The following is a 24080-nucleotide window of genomic DNA, read 5'->3' as shown; positions in this document are numbered from 1 at the left end:
TTCCTCGGTAGATGGACTATTTTGGAGCTGTTTGCAATGGATATCTCAAAATCCCCAAAAACTGAAAACAATGTTTGTCAGCTTTCCATATCAAGGTTGTGAACTCCGGAAACGATCTAGACAATAACAGACTCCTGGTGCATTTGGGAAATAAATATGGAAGATATGATATTTCGATCCCTTGAATTCAGAGAAGTGACTAATTCCGAGTACCTTGATTTACGGCATATGTATGCGCAGAGTAAGAGAAAGAGCGAATGAAAGTTAAATTATTGCAGATTCAACATTCAACAAGACTCGAATCCCAGACACGTGTTGGTAATCCCATGGACAGGCATTGTGCAAATTTGTCTTCTTGGCGCAATTCACAAACATTTCTTCATTCATCAACAAATCAATCTCAACTTCGGCAACGACAGCAACATAAACACCATCATATCAATACCTCTACTGCAAAAACGCTCAACAATCGCCCACCGAATCAAATTCGTTCATCTAGGAGCCTGACAATACGAATCCGCTCAGCTGGTAGCAGCCGGAGCATAAACGCTCACCCCCAACTCTCCAAGCGTTTATACTCCGGCTACTGCCAGCTGAGCGCTTTCGGATTGTTGGGCTCCTACATTTTTACACGATTTTTTAAATTTTTGATGCATGAAAATTCAGATTTCTGCCAAGTCAAGACAGGGGCGGATGCAGGTGTCATTGACTGTCTCAGCCATTAGTGAAGGATCATTGGGAGGGTGGGCTAATGGGGCAATGGAACTTGGGTATCCAATTTGCACTAGATATAATGGTGAATTTGTTCGGACCCCCACTACTACTGGGAGATCACCCCCACTTAACCCCCTACCCTTGTTCCTATCCTGGATCCGCCACTAGCAGTCATTAAACGTGGAATAAAAGTTAAGAGATGAATGAATAATTTTTTATTGCATATCTAGTTATTGACCACCCAATCGATCTAAAATAATTGAAAATATTGATGGAGATAAGCAGTGGTTAAAAGATGGTCGTAAATCTTAAGAAAGTTGTGGAATATTACAATCTATGCATATAAACGATCACGTATTTCTGCTGCTGCTCAGTTAATATCTCTAACAAACGTTCCTTGAATGTAATAAAATAAATTGAATTGGCACTGATTGGTTATGCATTATAAAATTTGTTACTGGAAATAATAAAATGATTGTAACATAATCTTCCGGTTGATCGACACAGCAGCGTGTATTTCAGTCTTTCCGTGTCGCCCTTAGTGCGTGGGTTAGGGAGCATCCATTAGTGAGGCGCTACGGGGGAGGGGGTCCAGCCGATTCTCACCCATTTCCACGTTGGGGAGAAGTGTGGTCCTCTCAAGTACCACGTAATTTATTTCCGCAAGAAACAGTGTAAAATGTGATTCTAGACAACGATCTCATGAATCTTAAGTAGAAACAATAGCGCAAACTATTTGTCTACAATTCCAGCGTAATGAAGCATATATTAACGCATTTACACTGATGATACGCATTTTGACCAATAACACACGAGATTAGAGAAAGGAGTTAGGGGGCGAGACAAATCTCACGATATCTCTCACAATATCTGACAAAGATTTCGGGGGGATACGAAATCCCCAAAATCAGCTCACGTAATTAATGGAAAGGGTGAATATTATGGGTGAATTTAAATTCAATTGTGAAAATGATTCTGAAAAAATATATCTGCTAACTATAATAGAATAATAACATAATCTGCCAGGAAATCGCCACCATAGCGTGTTCTTTCAATGTAGCCCATAGTGCGTGGGTGAGGGGAGACGAATATTATGGTTGAGAGGGGGGGGTAGGGGGATGGAAGAGGAGCAAATGAGAGAAGACTTGTGGTGGGGAGGGTTGGATTCGGCGTCGGCAGCGACATCTCTCCGCTCGGACCGGAATCAGTGGTGGGGGGCGTGTGGGGGAGGGAAAAGTTGTGTGTTGCCGGCGCGCGCGTCGCTAGTGCGGGTTTGGAGGGGCAGTCAGGGCCCAGACCGCTCTCCGGCCGATAGTCCTTCGCTCCGCCGTGCTCCGGTGCCGTCGAAGCCGCTCCCGCGTGGTCGTGCCCGCCTTTCCCGCCGACGAATCGCTTCGTCGGCGCGCTAGTTATTAGCACCGTGTGCTCCATTCCCCATAACAACCCTGAATGTAAATTCTTCCGTAATTATCAATTTCTCGAAGGCTAGCTTCGCGTAAATCCTCCTGTTTGTTACTCCCCATCCTTTTTGTCTCCCGGCCCAACTGGAACTTAATGTCCCGTTCGTAAATTAATTTTAACCGAGATCAAAGTAAATGATCGCTCCAAATTTTCCCCATGATTCCTGAGTGTTTTGTGTATAAATGTACCAGTTCCATCCCCATACAGCCATCCGAATTCTATCATAGAGAGTCTCTCCCCACGTCATGATTTTTTAAAAGGAACACGTCGAACTACGCAGAAATCACTGAAATTCCTGAATCTGTGTGTGTGTGTCATTAGTCAAAGTGCTTGTATCAGGAGACCTAAGTTCATTCCCCCGTTGTAACGTCAACTTGTTTGATGGAAAACTGAGGAAATTTTCCAGCTGGAGATAACCATGGAGAGGGAAAAGTGAATTTGATGGAAAACGACTGGGGATTATTATGATGTCGAGTGAAGTGTCACCGATATGTTATACATCTTAGGCAGTAGTGACCAGAGATGAGGAGATGGCATTATAAACGCCAGGCGTCCACCTCCCTTGCGAAGCCCGCCTTCATCCTCTGTCGCGGTGCACAGCAGTCACTAATAGAAATTCGGCGGATAGAAGTGCCGACGTATGTGACTCATCTGCAGCTGTGACGGCGGCTTCCCTCGGGCGTAGACGGCATACGCGTGGTGGTTGTTCATCAAAGCCCAAAGTGTTTATATTCCTTTGAATTCCAGCAGGAAGTGTCGGGATACGGGAAAGCGAGGAAGTTTCCTTTGCCCACGAGTGTGCTTTGCTTCCCCCACACGAACACGAATGTTCCCGGAAACACGAATTATTCAACTGCCGCGTCTCTCCAGTGAGGCTTCCAGAGGGCATCTTGCTCTGCATATTTGCTTACAAGTTGCCCTCCTCTCCCCGAGTCCTTCAGTTTTTCTCCCGGAGGGAGCAGCCTGCTTTCCCGCGGGCTCATCATCTTTCCCTTGTCTATCGGGCTCCCTCTGCAATATCTCCGTGTGCGATGGGTCCGATCCACTTTTGGAAAGTGAGTGATAAGTGATATGGGCAAGTACAAGGGATAGGCCCACGCTCCGTGTGTCTCTCTCGCCTCCCGGATACGTGGAGGAACGACACTGCGTGGTCTTCGATATCGGTGACTTCCGTGTATACTATACTAGGGTCGGTCATTTTTTTGGTTCCACTCGAGTGATTTGACCAGTGATAGCAGGAGGGCTTTTGCTAGGAGGACTGCGGCCCTCCGCATGTATCTGGGACCGCACTGTGCCGCGTCCCAGAGGCGTTCGTCTTCTAATTCTTCCTCAACTTCTTCCACGTCTTCTTCTTCTACTTCTTCGTCTTCGGTGCTTCATCCCCCTGGAGCGATGGTTCAGCGCGCGGCTACGAGGGCGCTGTCCCTGCTGGGCGTGGCTCTTCTGGTGCACCTCATCGTCGTCACCTCCGTCGCAGAAAAAGGTGAGCACAAATATCAATCGGGATGCGTGACACAAAAGTGACCCTAACACCGTAGCGAACGAATGTCAGCCTGAGCTGGTAATGATGTATACTCCGTATGGGACTAAGATTGCGACTATAGATTACATAGCAAAAGTGAATGGCATTGGCCTCGGTGTCGGAGGGATACAGACTTTGCTTGCCAAACAGAAAGTCGCGGGTTCGAGTTTCGCCTGGGTAGCTTGCCCATATCCAGGGCATGAATGCCTGCGATAGTCCATTGATATACCCCACCGAAAGGCCTATTAGTGTTGATATTGGGGTGATGAATATAATTAATAATTAAATAAGTAAGAAGTAAATGATTCAAAATTACGGGAAAAAATAATACGTTTAACTCAGATCAATAACAGTTAAGGTTTCAACATGTTTTGTCAGCGTTATTGTATCCTTTAAGCATGTATATAGATATCTTATTTTGGTTTTCGAGCATAAAAAGAGAATTTTGAATAAAAAAACTTCAAACCGGAGTTATAATAAAAAGCAGTAATGTGCCGATACTTAAAAAAATTCCTTGGTTAAAACTCCGTGTAATTTACTAAGTCTCAGGGTCGAAGATAAGGCAAACGAAGATTTTACTCTGCATAAATCTGAGCAATTCGCTTTATTATTGATTTAAACTTGAAAATAGGAAGTTAAAAACCATTGGGTTCTCAATCCAACCCACGATAACTGCAACAGAGTCCGTCATTGCCAGACCACTAAAGAAGATATACAAGAAAACTTCATAAAATTGAGTGGATTTTTGAGTACTCTTGCAATCTGTGCAAAAAAGAACCAAGGGTTCTCGGACTGTTCGCCACGAAAGAGTCAATATGATGGAGAAAGCAAACGTCGGCCCATGTCGAATTCGCTAGGTTCCCGAGAGAGTAAGACCTAACAAGGACTCAACTTTTTATGGTATTAAGAGAATGCATGGGTACATACTTGAAAGACTTACGTTGTATTCTACAGGCATTTACTCTACAAGGGATATTTCTCCAACTTGCTCCATCCATCAGGCATGCACCCTGTTAGGAAAAAATTCCCGCGTTATCTGTATTTCCCCATTGGACAGCGAGATGTAATCCGTCCTTGTCCCATCCCTGATGACGACTCAAATCAGCTAGGCCCGTCGGATGTGGTAAAAATTTGTAGATAGCTGCAGCATTATTTCGGATTTTAACATATAGAACTTACGGTGAGTGAACCCTGGAGTTACTAGCAGTAATCCGTGCGAAACTGGCACACATTTTAATAACCAAGGTGTATTTTATGGCCACGGTTGTACATTTTAATGAGATTTTCTATAGTTTTACACCTTAAAAATATTTATGATGAATTTTATGCTCCAAAAGAAAGTGAAATCAGATATAGTCCGCGTATGTAATTGACAAAAGGAAGATGCATATATATGAGTCCTAAGGCGGATATTGTGATAAATGTTTCCTACTCACATTTAAAAACATTATTAAAGGCGCTAATATTTTATATCATTGAAAGTAATTCCACAATACTGATTGTGTGTAGAATGATTCCCAAGACAGCAAGATTAGATAATGCCAACATTATAAATGGCATCAAGAAAATGCATGGAATTGCCACAAAATCGTATTTAGCTGGTTTTTGAGGGAAATCGTCATATTCACGTAAACATTAAATCAATGAAGACAAAGAACACGTTTCTTGCATATTTCAATGACTAAACAAGTAAACATCATTGCTAATGGTATAAGGTGCTAATAACATGCTCAATTGTATTTTAAATTGATATGAAATTTTGACTGGAAAGGTAATTTTATTTTGACATAATAATGTTACGTTCAATTAAGAGATATTCGAGGAAATCTGATGATTACACATTTACTAACGCTCAGTCGCAGTGATTTGCTTAATGTTTGATCGAAACTTGCGAACTCAAAAATAAGCTATGCTCGTAAATTTCCTTTACATCTGCTAAATTTTTCGCCAGAACTCGCTGTTGTCCACCCGCCGAAGGTATTTCAGGAGGCTTTATAAAATCGTGTGGCAGGCTTCCGTAATGACTTGTGTCATCCACCTTGCATCACCGGCCATCAGGGAGCTCGCACCGAGAGCGGCTAATATGCCGGTGCTGGCGAGGGACCGCGACGGTCGGAGTCAGGGGAAATGGTTTCCTAGAGGTTGAGATAGCATTTTCACTGGGCCGCAACTATGCATGTATTATGGGGGAATCAATTTCATAAAACTAAGTGGCAGACTTTTAAATAACTTTTGGCACCCACCTAGTACCACCGACTGTCGGAGAGTACGCCCCGAAAGGCGCCAGGCGCCCCGAAAGTCCCCCCCGATATGCCAGAGCGTGAGGTCCCGCTTCGGCCCGAGTAGTGGACAAGTGATTCCCTGGATGTTGAGATAGGATTTTTTAAGATTTAATTTTTTTCATTCTCATTACGAATGTGTTATTACAAATGATAAATTTTGCGCCGCCACTATCTGTCTGCAAGAAAATCCATTTCCTTCCTTATGGTATAGTATCATAAGGGCCGATTCACGACAAGAGATTTTTAAACACACCTCATCACCTTCATTCTTTCGCCGCACAAGTTGGAAACGAAATATCCACTGCTTGCCTGCCCCGTGTGTAAATCGCGCTGATTCCCAGATTGCTAAATGCGAGTGAACTGCTGGACCTTTCCCGACTGTACGAGAGGTACCTAGGTATGAAGTGAAAAGGGGATGATAAAAATTTGGGGATTATTCGATGCAATAGTTGATTAGATAAGGTTAGATATTTAACGATGATTATAAAATGCGCTGCCATTCTTGTATCCGATGTTAATTGTGCTAGGGGTAGGAAAACAGCAGGTATTCCATCCCCGGCTTATACCATGAGATGAGATTCGACGTGTTAAATTTCTCTTGCCAGAATTCTGCCCAGGAATGAAAAGCGTCGTAAAGGAAAGAACCGATAGTGGCGGCACAAACTTTGTCGGATACTTCTTTTTCTGTGCAACATTTGGAGTGCTCATGCTTTTTTAAAAGACATTGCTCCGCTGACCGAAGGATGTCGGGTTCAAATCCCGGATAATGCCTACGGATATCCCACGCAAGAAAGCCATCGGAGTAAGAATTGGCCCAGGGAAGTGATTATCCCATATACCCTTAATTTCTGTTAGGGTCACTTCTGCGACTTAGTCTATCATCACCATTCAAATCAAACTAAGAGTACTTAATACATACAGGATGTCATTCCACTATATTTCGCCTGCTTCAGTTACTTTTATTCAAACTAAAGGCTAAATCACAGAGTGAGAGAGATGGCTAGAAAGCTACACGACCGAAAATTCCAACTACATGACGAAACATCAGGAATCATTTCTAAATTGACTTCATGAGTGGTGGTAACATTATTGACAAGATAGGAATTTAATCTCTTTAACAAAAGTCAGCTGAAAGGAAGTAATGAAGTATTTCATAAAATTGAGCTACAGTAACCCTAATGATCCCTAATGAAAAGAAATAAATAAACAGAGTGATTTAGTTTCATGTTTGTAATGAAACTGATTGATTATGACTCTCCGCCAAGTACTCGATCGAAGCTTACAAATGCGAAAATAGACTCATAAGGAAATCTTATACCAAGTTATAAGAGAGCACTTCATTTAATTTATCCCTTCCATCCAATTTTCAGTGTAAAAACATATCCACGGGAAAATCTACGTTCGAAATATATCAGCATGATAAATAAGGTCAGAAAATTGTCAAGGAAACGATCTATATGAACAATTTATACATTAGCGTTTCACATGATCTCTTAAGTTCCAATGAGGCGAAGCAATGTTTATTAATTAAGGAATATCATGTGGACTTCAAAAAAATAAATTAATGCAGTTAAATACTTAAAGTAATGACGTTATATCATGATATTCCACATCGTTTTGAAATCATTGGAGGGCGAATATGTGACAAAGAGCTTCTCCGGTTGTTTTGCAGTGTGGAAGATATTTGGCATGCACAAATGACTTCTCTTAACGCGGATTGTGGGGTAGCATATGTTTCCTACGATTGCAGTGGTAACAGCGGGCTTTGAAAAATTGCGTTTCTTTTTGTCTCACTTGGAATATAAAATGAAATCGCATACATATGGCTGGAATTTTGAGCATTGCAGCGGCGTTGGCGTCTCCGGCAGCCGAAACGATTGCATTCATCGACGTAAGTGAATTTAGTTCCGAACTGAATAACATCGGTATTCACACTTGGGACTGAATATTTATCGATTTTTTTAGTAATTTTCTGAAGAATTTTATGCTATCTTAATTTTCAACTAAATCTTTGGTTTCCTACAAAACAAAGGTAGTGACTTTATTACTCAACAGTACTGTTAAAATGGAACTCCGGATAATATCTGCGACAAACATTGTTGAATCCTAAGCCAGTATCAGTTTCGATCAAATAAAGGTATGGCGCAAATAATTGTGCGGGCGTGAACGTTTGTGATTTCTCCCCATTTTCTAAAGCCATTGAAACTGAAATTAAAATTAGGAGATGATGTAAGCTTCAGTTTTAATATTTTTTTCGAGCATAAATCAATTTTTTATCGTAAGGGATTGTATCTTAAATTTTATAGCTATAAATCCATGATAAAGACGATGTTAAGTTTAGGTGCTCGTATAAGTCCACTAAGTGAGGAACACCGATTGAGCTGATGCGGCAGTTCCCGGCATACCGCTACGATACGTGCTCCAAAATCATCCCTCGATTGCAGTACGAGAAGAAACATCTAATTTTACGTGTTCCTAGAGCCTCATACTTTACGAGTACCCTCACCGTTCCTAACTCCTACTCGACTGTTCAACATCCCTCTTGAAATGCATTGAATGTAGATTGGACGATTTCGTTCCTAAAATATCCTCATAGACATGGTACCATGAGATGAAATTTTCAAATCACTGCTCAAGCGCTCGTGTTCTGATAATTTTTACTTGCTTTTTCAAGCAAGTTTTACAAACTATAGTATCAGTTATTATTTGAAAAAAAAAATTGGAAATGTACCTTCATATGCTGAATTTCCATAGTTACTATGCACTTAGGGGTGACTCGGTTTAGGTAAGCCGCTGCTTAGAGTGCGTTATTTTTTTGAATATTCAGTTAGATAACAGAAAACTAAGAAGCCTCAATTTCCACGGAATGAGAGGATCTCGAGAAATTGACAAGTTTCACGCAAAGCTTATCATGGAAGGTCAAGTAAACATTGAGCATTGATATTGGAAATTTCAAAGTCAACAACTCTTCGAATTGTTTTTTGGATGAAAAAAAAACTAAACACTTGAAATCCATGATAAAGGCGATGAGAAGTTTAGGTAAACCACATTATACAAAAATGATTGGTTAGACCAGTAGATGACGCTAAGAGTTATCACAAAAGAATATTGCGGTTTCGTCCTGGATTTAAATGAAAAATAATTACTTTAAGTTTAGGTTTTATTTCTATAACTTCCCTGCCTTGGCCAGCATGTATACATACTAAATAAATTTTAATATGAGCGTACTTAGGCGTACGACGCTGTAATTTTACTAGAAGAGGGAAACCCGGTGTCGAAATTAACCTACTCCTAAAGAAAGCGTTTTCAGTAATTCTTAGGAAGATGATTGTGGCAGAGACATTTCAGAGGCTGCCCGATCCCTGCTTGCGTGCCACTTCAAGTGCAGTAACCGGTGCGACGGATGAAACGCTAAGCCGTGGTCCACTTGGCGCCTTTCCTTATGAGTAATATCTCACCGCTGTAAGTGTATCAGCATCTTTAAGCATTAAAGATATTCAAGTTTACAGGTAATTATGGAAATTCAGTGCACAATTTTTCAAACTTGAACAAACACTAGTTACAGAAAATAATGCCCGATGGATTAAAAATAATAATGCGAAAAATACCGATAGATCGTAGGGTTTTGGAGGGAAATCCGGGAGAATCTTGGAATACACACTGCAACAATCCACCTGGTGCGTGAATTCTCAGAAAAAGGAAATATAAAGTGTGAAATAATGAAATAATCCTTGAACGGAGTGAATGACGGGCACATAGGTTAACCCAATGCAAGTTATACCATAAAATTTATTACCAAAATTTATATCGTTGTGCATACGGATTGAGTGATACCAAATAAAACCAAATTATAGCCTATGTCCGCGTCGTATTTTGCAAATAAAATCGTAGATGCATAGTCTTTAAATAACATAAGCTACTACTCTCTGGGAGTCCCAAATCTAGTCTTGGATAGGTACAGCTGGCGACATAGTACAACCAACGAGAAATCGCCTCAAAGAATATGCTATTGCTCTATTACCACCACATCATGCAATTTTCTCTTTAATAAACTTTCCAAATACCTACAATCTTGATACATTTAAACGAATTCTACAGTTTTAGAGGCAAGCAACTAAGACAACAGCAACTAACTCTCCATATACACCGGTAAGAACTTAGATTTGAAATCAAAACCTAGTTTACATGTTAGATTCCACTCGATTATATTAGGCTTTTGTAATTCTAACTAAAAAACTGCGTCTTGGCAAAAAGAATAAACTGCAACCTTCACAAAGAGAAAGCGATTCATCCTTATTGCTTCCTATTATATCCCTCCTCTTAAGCTGACATTTAAGTTCTTTCGACCAGCTTTCATCTTCCAGGTTACTTAATACCCTTTGAGCCACCTCTACGGTGTTTTGCAGAGGGTGATCAATCACAACCATGCAGCATGTAATTGGATTCCCAAATGCACACCACACGGTCCATAAAACGTCACGAAAACTAACAAATTACTCTACCACATGTTGTTAGAAATAATAATAAAGTTCAGAAACATTCATAGATAGATAAGACATAGGTATAGATAAGTTAGTAGGCTACACAACGAGTCATCTAATCTATTAGTGAGTTCTAACGCTGCTGTTATAATCTCTTATTGATCGTGAAAGCTTTGATGTTATCCACACGGTGTTTGCCTAAAAGATCTGCACTCTTTACAGATAGAAATGAAAACCTTTGCAAAGAGCGAGCGATTCATGCAAGTACTAGCTAGTACTGGCTTGAACTTTACAGAATGTTTTGCGGTATTTTACGATCCCTTAGGTTAGAGCACGCGGCGTTTGGATATCTGAAATGCCCCTCGAGCTGAATTTTTTGCTCCCACGGGCCGGATGGGGATTTGGCCGACTAGGGATGCCTGGCTCCTGGCAGGGGAGGCAAGGCACGGGGTGGTGCAGCAGCGGCCGCATCTTCGCTCGGACGAGCGGAGCAAGGATAGGTGGTGCAGAAAAAATTTTGCCGAGGCATCCCGGAAGACATGCCGCAAATTAGCCCGCTCACCCTTTAGATACGGGGAAAGGTTCTGAGTGTTCGGGAGTGTGGTAATATGTTGGCAAGTTCTTGCTCCCTCTTTGGCGCTCATTAATTTCGCTGGCCATTGTTTGAGAGAATGGGGGTGCTGGGTGATATTTGTTTTATGGGATGCAGGTTCGGTGTACGTGGAAAAAAATAGCTTAGCGTATATCCATGATAAAATTTAAACAAAAAATTGTATTTTCCGCACTTTTAATTATAACTCCGTCACCAACCATAGTTACCGCACTATAGGTCACTTTCAGGAACCTTGAAAATGACAAAGAGTGTCGAGCCGATGGTTAGTAGTAGAGTATATGAAAGTGTGGAAATTACCATTTGTTGTTTATATTGTATTATGAACGTATCGCATTTCCACCACATCATGTTTGAAATTATTTCGTAAGCTAAGCGAATACCAACAGGTTGAGCCGAAAATGCCTAATAATACAAAATTAATTACGAATAACTCATATAATTCTGAGTACCGTATATTTTGGCGTAAAATACGACTTCTTAGCCCATAAAAACATTCAAAATTATGGGGGTGTTTAGTGGATCAGGGTTGTGTGGTGGCTAAACTGTTAGCTACAATTTAATCCCGGCGGAGGCAGAGAATTTTTAGAGACTGCCAGATAACGTTCATTAATTTCACTGGCCATTGTTGGAGATGATGGGGTTGCTTGGTGATACTTGTTTTACGGGCTGCAAGTTCATGCGTGGAAAAATAGCTATGTGAATACCAACGGCTTGATCCTAAAATGCCTAATATTATAAAACTAATTAGGACTATGTACCGTGTATTTCGGCGTATAAGAAGTTTTTTTTAACCCTTTCTAATCTAAAATTGAACAAAACTTAAATAAGACAGATTTAACCAGGGAGTAGAATTTTACTGAAACACACGCAAATAAAATTAATCACAACAACTTGTCTAAAACTGCTCCGCCAGTTATAATGGTCCTGTGGAGAAAGGGGAAGAGTGCTACCAACCTTCTGTTCGATTACTAGCACAATTCAGTGTCAATTGCATGAATTAGCTCGACTGGGCCATCCTGCCCCTGTGGTCAACGTGCCCCGGTCCCCCCGATCGCATATTTCGGCGTATAAGAAGGCTTTTCAACCCTTTATATTCTAATGTTGCTTCTCAGTAACATCAAACATCATTCAAAAAGTATGAGTTCTGCGCATTATCAACTGCTCTTAAGACAGATATGAACTACTAGTCTATTTATGTTTATAAATGAATTGGCCTAATGTAAAGGTGCAATGATAATTGTGATTGAACTTAATATGTGCATATTTTTTAAATGATAAATCTTCACGGAGTATTACGGATGCTTCCGCGGTGATTGAAATGATGATTTGTTTCCGTGTTAATTCCGTGTCGACTCATTTCTGGTGGAAGACAGTTTCGGGCGCGTTCCAGCTCCCGTCTTCGGGTCCAAAAATCCTCCAAAGGACTTCAGATATCTATCCGCACCATTCGCGCCCGCGTTCTCCCGGTAATTCACAACACATCCCTTTCGTTATGGTCCTCACCTACGCGCTACCTCGGTTACTGATGGTATGGAACAACTCATATAATGACTTCCCACGTGGCAAATCATGACGAACAATGCTATAAAAATGTAAAATGGAATATTCCACTGTACCAAAAGTTAATGCATCCTAAATATTACATATTATTTGTTAGAGGTGGATTATTATTTGTCCAGGTTGATTTTTAAGCTATTTGAATACCACAGGAAACTGTGCAAACATTGAAAATAAAAAGCTTGATTTCCAATCTTGAACCATTTTCATCCACACCATAGATCAATAATTTGTTTTATTTTCAAAAACTTGCAATGTTATCCGAGAAAAAACAAACTTTAGGTATAAAACTGAAGAAAATTTAGATAATTAATAGGGAGAGTACTGATATAATTTCCATTATGAAATAGGGTTTGGGGCTCTTACGTCGGAAGAATTTATGAAGGGAAAAATAAAATTTCCAAAACAGAAAATGAGAAATAGAATCAAGAATTTTATGTGTTCCACATTACTTACGGTAGAAGAATTACTTATGGTACATGTTCCATTCTGAAAAAAAAGCATCTAATGTAAAAAAATTGATCAATCGTACCATAATGGATGCAAAAGCCCAAGAAGACTATAATAGGTGTATGAGGTGCTAGTATTTGCTAAACAAAAGTTGCAATAATTATGTAAAACATACACGTTACAACATAGCCCTTGATCAAGGTACGAAAGGAATGTTATCGATATATTTAATCCGAATTTTTTTTCCAAGAAGCCATGAAACAATGCAGGTATTAAAGCCAATGTAAATACCTTCTGTGGTACCCTTTAGCATAGATTAAAATTTGATTAAGATCGTGAAATCGTTTACAGCGCGGATTGACTAGGCCAGACGAGCAATTAAATCGTATGAGAAGCACCGCGGGGTAGAAGTAGGAAAATTATGTTGCATTAAATTTATATGTTTTCCAAGCAAGAAAAAAATATTAGCGGCGATTAAAAATTTAAAGGGAATCTCCAGTTGATTAAATTACATGGGAAGCCGTAGATAAGTTGGCACAATAGCCCATTTGCGGACAAATATGATGGTCGTATCATAATTACACTTCTTTGTACTTAAAAATTGAAGGCTAATGCTCCCATAATAACGGTTTGAAACGTATAATATCATTTGAAAGACACTATCCATATGGAATAACTGTCAAGTTTTGGATCATTAAACTTACCGAAAACTATCTTGAACTCTTAAAATTCCTCGAGGTCATTGATAGTTAATGAATGCGATGTTCATAAAATGCGGTTCGTCTAATTAATCCATTACTCGCATTTCGCTATGATAAAGCATATAGTATTAGAGCTGCAAAAATGACAAGGGCATTTACTCTTCTACCTATGTGCTTTTTAAACATCGTAGCAGGACCTTTTCATAATTTTGGATTTGTTAATTGGGGAAAAATAAATTCTTCACCATCATGTTTCTTTTAAAAAATGGCTATAATGAAATATGACGCAAGTTGCGGGTCATCCACGATTTTCGATAGCGGGGAAAATCTCATATTCATGGCCACAAATAATTGAACGGATTAGTGCGACGCAATACTTATTTTGCTTACATATATAATTCATGGTGAGCAAGCTAATTACAAAAAATATTATTTTAACCGCTCATTGGAACGTAAAAAGGCAAGTAAATGCACTTAAAACTCATCTCTGTGATTTTACACAAAAACAACCTAATCAAAAGTGTGCTCATTCGTGAAATTAACTTTATAAAGGAAATATCGATTACCATTTCCAAGTCAACAAACATTTACATCAGTAAGCTATCCTAATCATTCATATAAATGAACCTAAATCATTTATCAGATTAACTGTACTACGCAATACTTTGATACATATTTAGATATATTATCATAATGATCAAGCGCATTACAAAACAAGACTATTACCGACCATTGGATTGCATAACGACAAGAAAATGTCTCTCAAACTCGTCTCTGAGATTTTTCACAAACGTACTGTGATTTAAACTGAAGGCATTCGTGTTATTAACTTCAAAAAGAAATGTCAATTACCACTTACAATTTGAAAAACATTCACGCCGGTAAGGTACCTGAGGCACACAAATATACACAAAAACAATTTATTCTACAGATTTGCAGTATTACGCAATACTTTGATGATTATTTCGCTCACGTATGTAATTAGTAATGATTAAGCGGGTTACAAAACAGGATGACTTTAGCAATCATTGGAGCGTCTCTAAGATTTTTCACAAACACGGCGTGATTAAAATTGAAATGCACCCGTGACTTTAACTTTAGAAAATAAATGTCAATTACCACTTCCAAGTCGACAAACATTCAGGCAGGTAAGCTACTTTGGGCAATAAAACCTTCAATTAGCTCACAGTTCAATCGACGTAATTTAATTGAAGCTCAAAGCACCATTAGTGGAGTATAGAAAGCAGACGCCGGGGAATCCGTGTCCCTTGAACCAACTACTAGCACTTTGCCCTGAGAAGCAGCAGCATTCCTATTCCGCACACCTCAGACGTTCCCAGAAGGCCTTAAAACCGCACGTAAACACACACAGGAATCGATGCCACATCGGGAAGGAGGCGGAACGCAAAGCATCCCTCTTTTGTTTCTCGCTGCGAGTGCAGTTTTTTTTTCGCCCGATCCGCCCCCGCGATCCGTTCGTGAGCGGCCTGCTGAGCCAGCCGAAGATCAACACGCACAGCATCCTCGTCTCGGGAGCAATGGAAGGCAAATGCTAGCGATTCCTCGCGGATCGGCAAACGTATGGGGGAAAATATTTGAGGCCGTTCTTACGCTGCGGTAAGGCGGATGATTCCGTATATCGGGGAAAACAACTGAAATTTAAGGAGGAGAACTCGATGCATTCTCTTCCCTTTTCTACCGCAAATCCTTTTCGCAAATGGATGAACTCGGGGTAAGACCTCGCAGAATGATCAATCATTGACGCTTGCATTTGTTTTCTCTCTCCACGCCGTGCTGTCTCGCAGTACTTACCTATGCTAATCCATAAATCAGACTTCTTCGTGCTTCCTTGGGAATTTAAAAGCAGATGATCATCATAGTTCTCAATCTCTAAAGCGGCTAAGCATTTGATTGCATCGAAAATAAATCGCAGATTGGCATTCTGTCAGAGGAAAACGTGTGGTATTTACCCCCTTGCAATAATGAGGGCACAGAAGTGAGAAAATAATAGGTGATGGAGAACCTATGATTTATGTCAATGGAAAAATTCTTTGTTGCTCAATGAACCAGCATACAAAAAACTAGTGTCATATCAATTCCGGCTTATCCTACGTGAATTGGCACTATATTAGTACATACATTAAGTTTAGTGGAAAAATAGGTCGCTATTTTACAATTTATAGGTGATCATAATGCGATAATAACCCCATAAAAATGAGTCATAACATTGATTTATCATTTAACTCAGAGATTCAGAAAGGGTGTATACTTCGTATATGGTTTTTACATTATATTACATGTATAGGAAGTAGAAATCCAGAGTAAAAGACCGTACGGTAACACATAAAAGGCACAGTGGTCTGATGAAAACGGGTATCGAGGGAAAAGTGGTTTGGGAAGAAAGGCAAGGAACGGCTCCAAATTCGTTGCCCAGAACATTTATTTAGAATTTAAAAGAAAATAAATACGTTTATATGAAAATTTTATGAGATAAGAGGGCGGAAAGGAAATCTGCGTCAAACCAATCTTCGGATCGAATTTTTATTATGATGATGAGGAAACTATAAAATTAACGTTCATTGTGAATGTTTGAAGGCATGCAATTGACGGCTGCACCTACCACGTTAAGTCAGAAAATTCATTCTCAGAACACAAATCGATTATGAGGAGGAGAAGAATGCTTGCAGACTTGCTTCTCACAAATAAAAAAAACTCTACAATACCTTTTAGAATGAGCCATACGCATCAATCCAGAGTTCTGCCATTCAAAAGGCGCGTGATGCATATTTATTTATTCATAGACTGGCTTGTTCAGTGTTACCATGGAAATTTTATGTCGATCATCATGTTTTGCCACATAATTGGGCAAAGGTTTTTATTGTACCTGGCATTTAAATTTGAAAAAAATGGCAAAGAATTTACTGTAGACATGAATGCATTCGGATGGAAAATATTCAATTTTTTCCCTTTCATCGATAACTTAACGTGACACTGCGTCTTGAAAAAATCGAATTTAGAGACAAAAAAGACTAAATGCATAAAAAAAACATTGTAATAACGATCAATTCGTCCTTTTAGAGCGATTCATCATTGTCACTTTGATGCTTTCCCCTCCAACAAGAGAGGAAAGTACCCCTGGATAGATGTCTTAAAATAGCTTGTCAAACAATGTACGAGTAATGGACGATCACCGTTCAATCGTTCAAGAAATTTAAAATAAATCGAAAATAAAAATCGTGGGTTGGTATACGTTTGGAGGTGAACATCTGAGGCCCTCCATTAATGGAGGTATACACAGGGACATTCCTTGTCACGGAAAACAATTGAAATTCAAGAAGGATGAGAACTCTATACCTTAGGCGAATGGATGCACTCGCGATAAGTTCTTAAACGGAGATCAATCAACTTCCCCTCAAATTTATCTATCAACCTAGGGCATACGTGGACAGCAATCGAACAAACAAAATCCACTTGAGAGCGGAGGCTAAATAATTGTGGATTAAGTTAATTTGTCGTCCTATGCGTACCTGTGTCAAGAAGGTCGCAAAAGACCGAGATTTTCTCGTGAAAATTTAAGGACACCTTGCAACCGTCGGACACGGAATGAGCAATGAGAATGGCTGACTAAGGGAAGATAGAAGAGGCGGTCAATTTTATTACAAATGGTTCATATAGGACAAATAAATATAAATTTGCATTAAGCGATACGTGAAACCATCCTCTACAAATGGCAAACCTAAACAATAACTTAAATCTTTTAAAAATTACATCAGGCATTCAATTAATTAAATCTACTTTTTGATCTACACGCCAAAGAATATGTCCCACGGGTGCAGGCTGCATGCAGCTTTGTAACGTAATGCGTTAAGGTAGAGACGGATAGGCTACAAAATGCAATCTTGTAGAAAAGGAACCGAAGGTATGGAGAGGATATTATTTTGAGCTACATGCAACATTTGCTTTTAAGACCGATATGGCAACTTGTTCTTCAAAAGAAAATATCGTCCATTTTACAAAAACTGATTCATCAGAGACAAGTTTAGCAGACAAAGCATCTTATATTTAGATATGTATGTAGTAGATGTGAAAGAGAGTAGAGAAAATTTTGAGGAGGAGTGTGTTTAGCGTGGATAAGAGTTTGAACCTGGTTCCCCAGATCTCAGGCTAGATTAACTTACGCGATGCAAATTAAGCTCATCCCTTTGAAGCTAAACGATTGTTTCCCAATGGCATTTTCACATCTAGCGGGCAAAGCCAAACGGCTCCATAAAGATTCACCGCTGGCTACTTCATTGTCATTGCCTAAACCGATTGCTACGAGTTTTAAGCAGGAATAAATACCACAGCTACAATACGCATTGGTAGGAAAGCTAAAAAAAATTTTCTTCCACATTCTTACGCATAGTTTTTTTTAAATTTTCAAAGCTTCAATAAAATAAAAACCAACGTTAGTGGTTGCGGAAAGTTGAATTGCGAAGGAATAATTAAGAGCTGAGTGAATAAAATGTGAGATCTGCAGCTCATTTCAAATTATTTATTCTGTTATGTAATCCTTGACAGCAAAATTTATAATTAAATACATCCATTCATGCATGCCATCCTCAAAATAAACTACAATGGTTAAATTAATGAATGAGGATTTGGGAATAGGATTACCCACTATCAATAATCCGATTCAATAGAACTGACACGCAGGTTTAATGCCTATTTAATTCTCTGTCGAGGAAAACAACGCGATAAGCTAATGATTATTGCCATCATCCTGGATATAAACTCAGAGGAAATGAGCGGTATTCATTATTTTTATTTTCGAATTCTCCCTTGGTTGGCTGAATTTAATGCAAAGATAAAATATCCTGTCATTTTGCTAGACCGGACCGCTTCGTGTGTCTCACAAATTTTTACGATTAAAATTAATGCTCTCTGATATGGTGTATTAATATTTATGTAATATTTATGTGATTTCCTACCATGGTATATCAATCAACAAATTCTGCATTTTATTGGCTATTTCAGTATAGAATAATAGAAAAAGGCTAATATGAAAAACATGATCGAAATATGATTGAAAAATTTATGGATTCATAAAGGCCAAACATTAGTTCTGGAAAACTGTCTATCTGTCGGGAAAGAGTCAGTGATATAATAATATTTTTTACCGATTCCTTTCAAACAAAATGACGTAAAAAAGAAAAGAAATATATTTTTTGAAATTGGCAAGGGAAGATATTTTCAGTCTAAAACGAAATATTGATCATTTAATAACGCTTTGGTCCTCAAAAGTACCGGCTAAGTATAGATGGTGACGTTGTTGTCAGTTTACGTCTTAAAATGATGCAGAGAGGAATGCTTTGCATTAAAATAGAATGAAAATAGTGTTACAATATGTTTCTACCCTGGGACACTGAATCGACCTAGCTTAGTTAATACTGTCTCAAAAATTTTTGGCAGCCAAACTCTTCAGGAAAAATGATAATTATTTCTTTAGCCACATCATTAGTTTCTTTCGCTCACATCAAAATACAACATAAACGCTACTATGGATATATTGTACATAATACACTGTTTAAACTGAGAAGAAAACAATCATCATCCACATCGAACGATTGGACACTAAAATGTAAAGCAAATATCTATCGAAATTAGTAACCTAGGATAATTGTGGTATGAAGTACTCTACGCAAGGCCATGTTTGCCTATAGATAGGAAGACTAGAGTAATATCTCATCCAAGACCAGAATGAAATGTCTTGGAAAGTACAATGGTGAACTTGTGTAGTCACAAGTGCCTAAAATGTTTTAATTAAAGAACAATCAACTCATGACGAGACCAAATCGAATCATGAGATGATGAGACCAAATAAATTGCGAAAGTAGTAAGTTTTTCGTAGTTTCCTGATACGATTGCCTTGGCGCCTTTGCTGATGATGTAATCTTTTCATAAATTCATAAAAGAAATGGAAATTCGAAGATTTATAATCTTTGAAAGTACACCCATAATCGCTTAGTATATTTTTGATATGTAGGATAATAAGAAGCTGTTTCGTCCGGAAGTTATGTTCCATTCGTTGTTTTGGGGAATACTGCTTTACTCTTCAAAACATTCGATTTGATTATTTTTGGCAGGAATATTATTTGCTGTTTATATTAAGCTTATTTATTCTTCAATCACCATAAAATACTTAATGTTTCCGTGAGGCTTTATGGCAGTATAACGATATTTTATGGCCTTAGAAATACGGGGTGGCTAATTTTTTGAAAGAACAAACAAACAGTCATTAAATTATATAGCCACAATTTAGGCATGCTGATGCGTCAACAAAAGATCAGAAATTTTAGATAAATCATGCAGTTAAGTGGAGTGAAATAGTACAAAAATCGATATACTCCAACGGTAAAAATTAAGTATTGGGTATGTACTAAAAAAACGGAGGTGATAAAAACGACAGATTATAGTGATTGATGTATTCCATAATACGATATATATTCATTAAATAGAATGAAAGGACTCGGCGACCTACCTAATCGAGTTAGTTTGGTAGGTAAGTGAAAGCTGAAAAACGCATATAAACCTAATAACATGGAAAGCGGTATTTTTCTCGTGGTTTTCCAACATTAGCCTTAGTGTCTTCGCTGACGATGACGACGCTCTTTAGATATAAACAAAGCAATTTTATCTTTGGAGAATTATAATTCTCTAAACTACACCAACGATCATTTAGTACATACATGATGAGTAGGATAATAAGAAGTTGTTTCGTCTTTTTTCACTCAGCCAATGTTTTAACTTTCTCATGGTTTTTTAACATGAAGGCCTCAAAGCCTTCGCTGATGATGTAACCTCTTCGGGAATAAACAAAAATTGAATATTTGAAAATTAGAATTCATTAAACTAAAATCACGATCATTTATATATATAAAAGAAAGTCGAAAATCGTGTTAGTTAGAACACTTATAACTCGAGAACGGCTGCACCGATTTTAGTGACATTAGGCTCTTTGGATTCGTCTCAGCCCCGGATAACTTATAGGGCATTAAAAAATAGGATAAAGGCACAAAAAAAATTCAACTTTATCTTACAATTAGAGATATGTTTTTAGGAGTTGATTGTTAAGACGGTCAAAAAAATAAGATTTTTTTTCGTTTTTACTAATGTATTGACTGATCTTTTTAACAATATTTAAAAAAATTTAAATATTCAAACATGTTAAAAATATTAAAGTAATATCAAAATAGTATTAAAATAATTGAATTAGAGGTATGCTCAGCTCGAATTGAGTTGCCAACAAACACATAACTACCGTGTGTGTAAACAAATCTCCAAGCAATTGTTGATTATCAGTAATGTCCATGTACTCTGCATGAATTCAAATCTTTTAACTTTGTAATAAACGAAGACGAAGTCACCAACTATCTATCTGAATATTTAAAGTCCTTGGACGCACCTGGCTTACCACGGCACGATTTACAGCTAAAGGTAGGCTCTGTGTTCATGATCTTTCGAAACCTAAACCAACCAAAACTATCCAACGGAACGTGTTTGGTTATTAAAAAACTGATAATGAAAGTGATTCACGCCACTATACTCAAAGTAAAATTCATAGATGAGGAAGTTCTCAATCCGAAGATTCCATGATCCCAACTTATATGCCCTTTTGAGCTTAAACGTATTCAATTTCCAATTCGTGTTGCATTCTTGATAACGATTAACAAATCGCATGGTCAGCCTTTCAGTTTTGTGATGTTTGTTCTCATGTGTCAGTGAAAACCCATGATTTTCTCATGGTAATTAAAATGTGGTATTTTTACGAGTCGGTAAACCATCCGCTGTATTTCTTCCTTCGCTTCAAGGGCGCAGCTAGGAATTAAGGATAGGCGCCGCTAATACTGGCTGGTCTGTACGGTATAGAAAACTCGCCAAGGTAAGCGAGAGGTGTGGGGTCCCTCCCCAGACATTTTTTAGGATAAAAGGTTCAAAATGGTAGGTTTTGCGGCTGTGTGAACAGTTAAATATTTTGTGACTCATCCGTCCCCCTAATATAAATAACCAAATGTTTTATAAAAAGATTCTCTGAGCTTTTGGGGGGTTTTAACCCCCAAAAACCCCCCTCGCTGCGTCCCTGCTTCGCTTCGCTATTTTTATTTAGCTTCATTCGCTTTATCTTGAGCCTGATAACAAAACAAAACCTGTTGTTTATCAGAAGGCGCTTGATGCAAGACATTAAACCCGAATGTGTAGGGCACACCGTGGTTCGGTTACGCATGCAATACGTTTACGCAGTGCATTTTTTCCAAACAGAGATACTATAACTGGCGCGCCTTAAGTCATTTGATACGAATGCTACTTCATCGGGGCTTTTCTTACACTATTTTGAGCATCAGTTAAGCGTCGGTCTAGCGTTGCGTTAACCTGCCCCGTGAACGAGCCAAGTTTACGCTACGGACTTAGACCTAAAAACATTTTTTTAAGGTTAATAACACAAATAGCCAACACCTGAATGCGTATAATTTTTATTTCATTAATATTTTCTCTTTTAATTTATAATAAATCGAATGAGTTTAAAACGATACAGCCGCTCTTTCTTTGTAAATGGTGCAACTAAACTATAAGTTCATTGAATGTTAGGCGGTACGAAGTTCGCCGGGTCAGTTAGTTTAGTATATTTACGATAAATATAATCATAAGAAGTTTTTTTTGTCTCTTTTAACTGATGAAGTTGATGGTTAACATGTATGATGGCATTAACTTTGTGGACAGATAATATAACAGATGGCATTAACTTTGTGGAAGTAATGCATACATAATAGGCAATTTTTACTTTTGAATCTTATTTTAATGTTCGGCAACCGGTTTCGACGAGTTGTAGATCATTCTTTGTTGCAAATTACGCTTGCTAATGACGTTTAACACGTCGAAACCGGTTGCCGAGTACTAAAACAATAGTGGAAAGAACAAAGTGCTTTTTACTTTAGTTTTTTTTAACTGAGCTAATACGCGGAGTTAATATTTAAAATTCACTGAGCTTGGGGCATTGGGACTGACGAGCTAAACACGAAGACGTGAATACCAACAATCGAGGATTCACTTCAAAAGATCGATTAATCGTACGCGGACAGGGTAAAAATCAATTATTAGAACGGTTTGGCATTTTGCTATCGCGATCTCAATTGAAAACTGTTTTCCCATTGAGGCGGCACTCCACGAGCAACTAACCTAAGAAATGGCATTCCAACTCGGTGGAAAATTAGCACACATCGCTTGTCTCTGCCAAAGCAAATAAGCCGCATAATTCCGCGAGCACAAAAAAAAACAAGAGACGGTGGTGTCATTTGCTGGGATTAAAATTGCCCTCGAGTTGCCTTACCCCCTCCTCCTACCAGAATCAAGCCTCACCACCTCACCATCGAGCTATCGAAAATTGAGGCAAAGATCGATGGAAGAGCGGTCTGCTTGCTTGATTTGGTGCGGTGGGGAGAATGGGGTTGTGCACGGAGGCCGAAGAAATTCATTATAATAATTTGTTAGCATGAAGGGAAGGAAAAAAGAGAGGAGAGGAGCGCAAGGAGAAAATATATATTATTCATCGAGACATTTCCTTGTAAATTCGAAAGAAATTCCAACGCGAAATTTTCCGCCCTATTTTCATGAGTTGATGGCGTCATTAGAGGTTAGGTTAATTCCCTCAAGCAGGAAGAATATTTCACAGAGGGATCGAAAGGTAAGGAAGAGCTTAAACAACAACGAACTTAAAATTACTCAAGTACGAGACCGAGTAGATGAGTCGCGGTGAATCGCTACGCATGTGTTGGTGACGTCATCAACTTATCTATAAAAGGCCGCCAATTTTTCTTGGATATCTCAAGAAGTAGGTCGATCGATACACGATAAAATACGGGTCTTCTTATTCTTAAAAACTATCACAAGTGATAAGAAGATATAAATGGTGAAGAGATTATTACTATCGAGCATATCGCCGTAATTGCAATGGACTTTTTGGCTCAACTCGTACAAGTAGAAAATGATGGGAACACTGCCATGAGAGTACGAATCCATTGAGGATTTGATTGGATCTATTGGCGAAGTTAATGCTTATTGTTAAAGCAAATAAAATTCACTACTAATTTGTATGAAGGGTAAGCCCAATTTGATTTATTTTCTCACAAAGAGGAGGAAGAGAATTTATTTCTTCTCCGCAACTGCAACTTCTTTTTTTTCAACCATTAGCATCACGAAGCGTATTGAAACACTTGGGGAATACCTGTGTAGGTATGAATAGCGATATTTCGACCTTGAGCGTCT

At 38.7% G+C, this 24080-nt stretch overlaps 1 protein-coding gene across 1 annotated transcript in view; it reads left to right on the top strand.

Annotated features, from left to right (window-relative positions):
• The first annotated feature begins 2037 nt into the window (after positions 1–2037).
• Positions 2038–24080, top strand: part of LOC124164947 (putative protein TPRXL) — a 754627-nt gene continuing 732584 nt past the window's right edge. The window contains exon 1 of the mRNA XM_046542185.1: positions 2038–3658. Within this exon, the coding sequence (XP_046398141.1) occupies positions 3448–3658 (211 nt within the window). The 5' untranslated portion in view covers positions 2038–3447. The remainder of the gene's footprint in view (positions 3659–24080) is intronic.

The sequence above is a fragment of the Ischnura elegans genome, chromosome 9 (genome assembly GCF_921293095.1).
Source record: "Ischnura elegans chromosome 9, ioIscEleg1.1, whole genome shotgun sequence".
Lineage (NCBI taxonomy): Eukaryota > Metazoa > Arthropoda > Insecta > Odonata > Coenagrionidae > Ischnura > Ischnura elegans.
The sequence above is the reverse complement of the archived record's forward strand: the minus strand, read 5'-3'. Positions and strand labels throughout refer to the sequence as shown.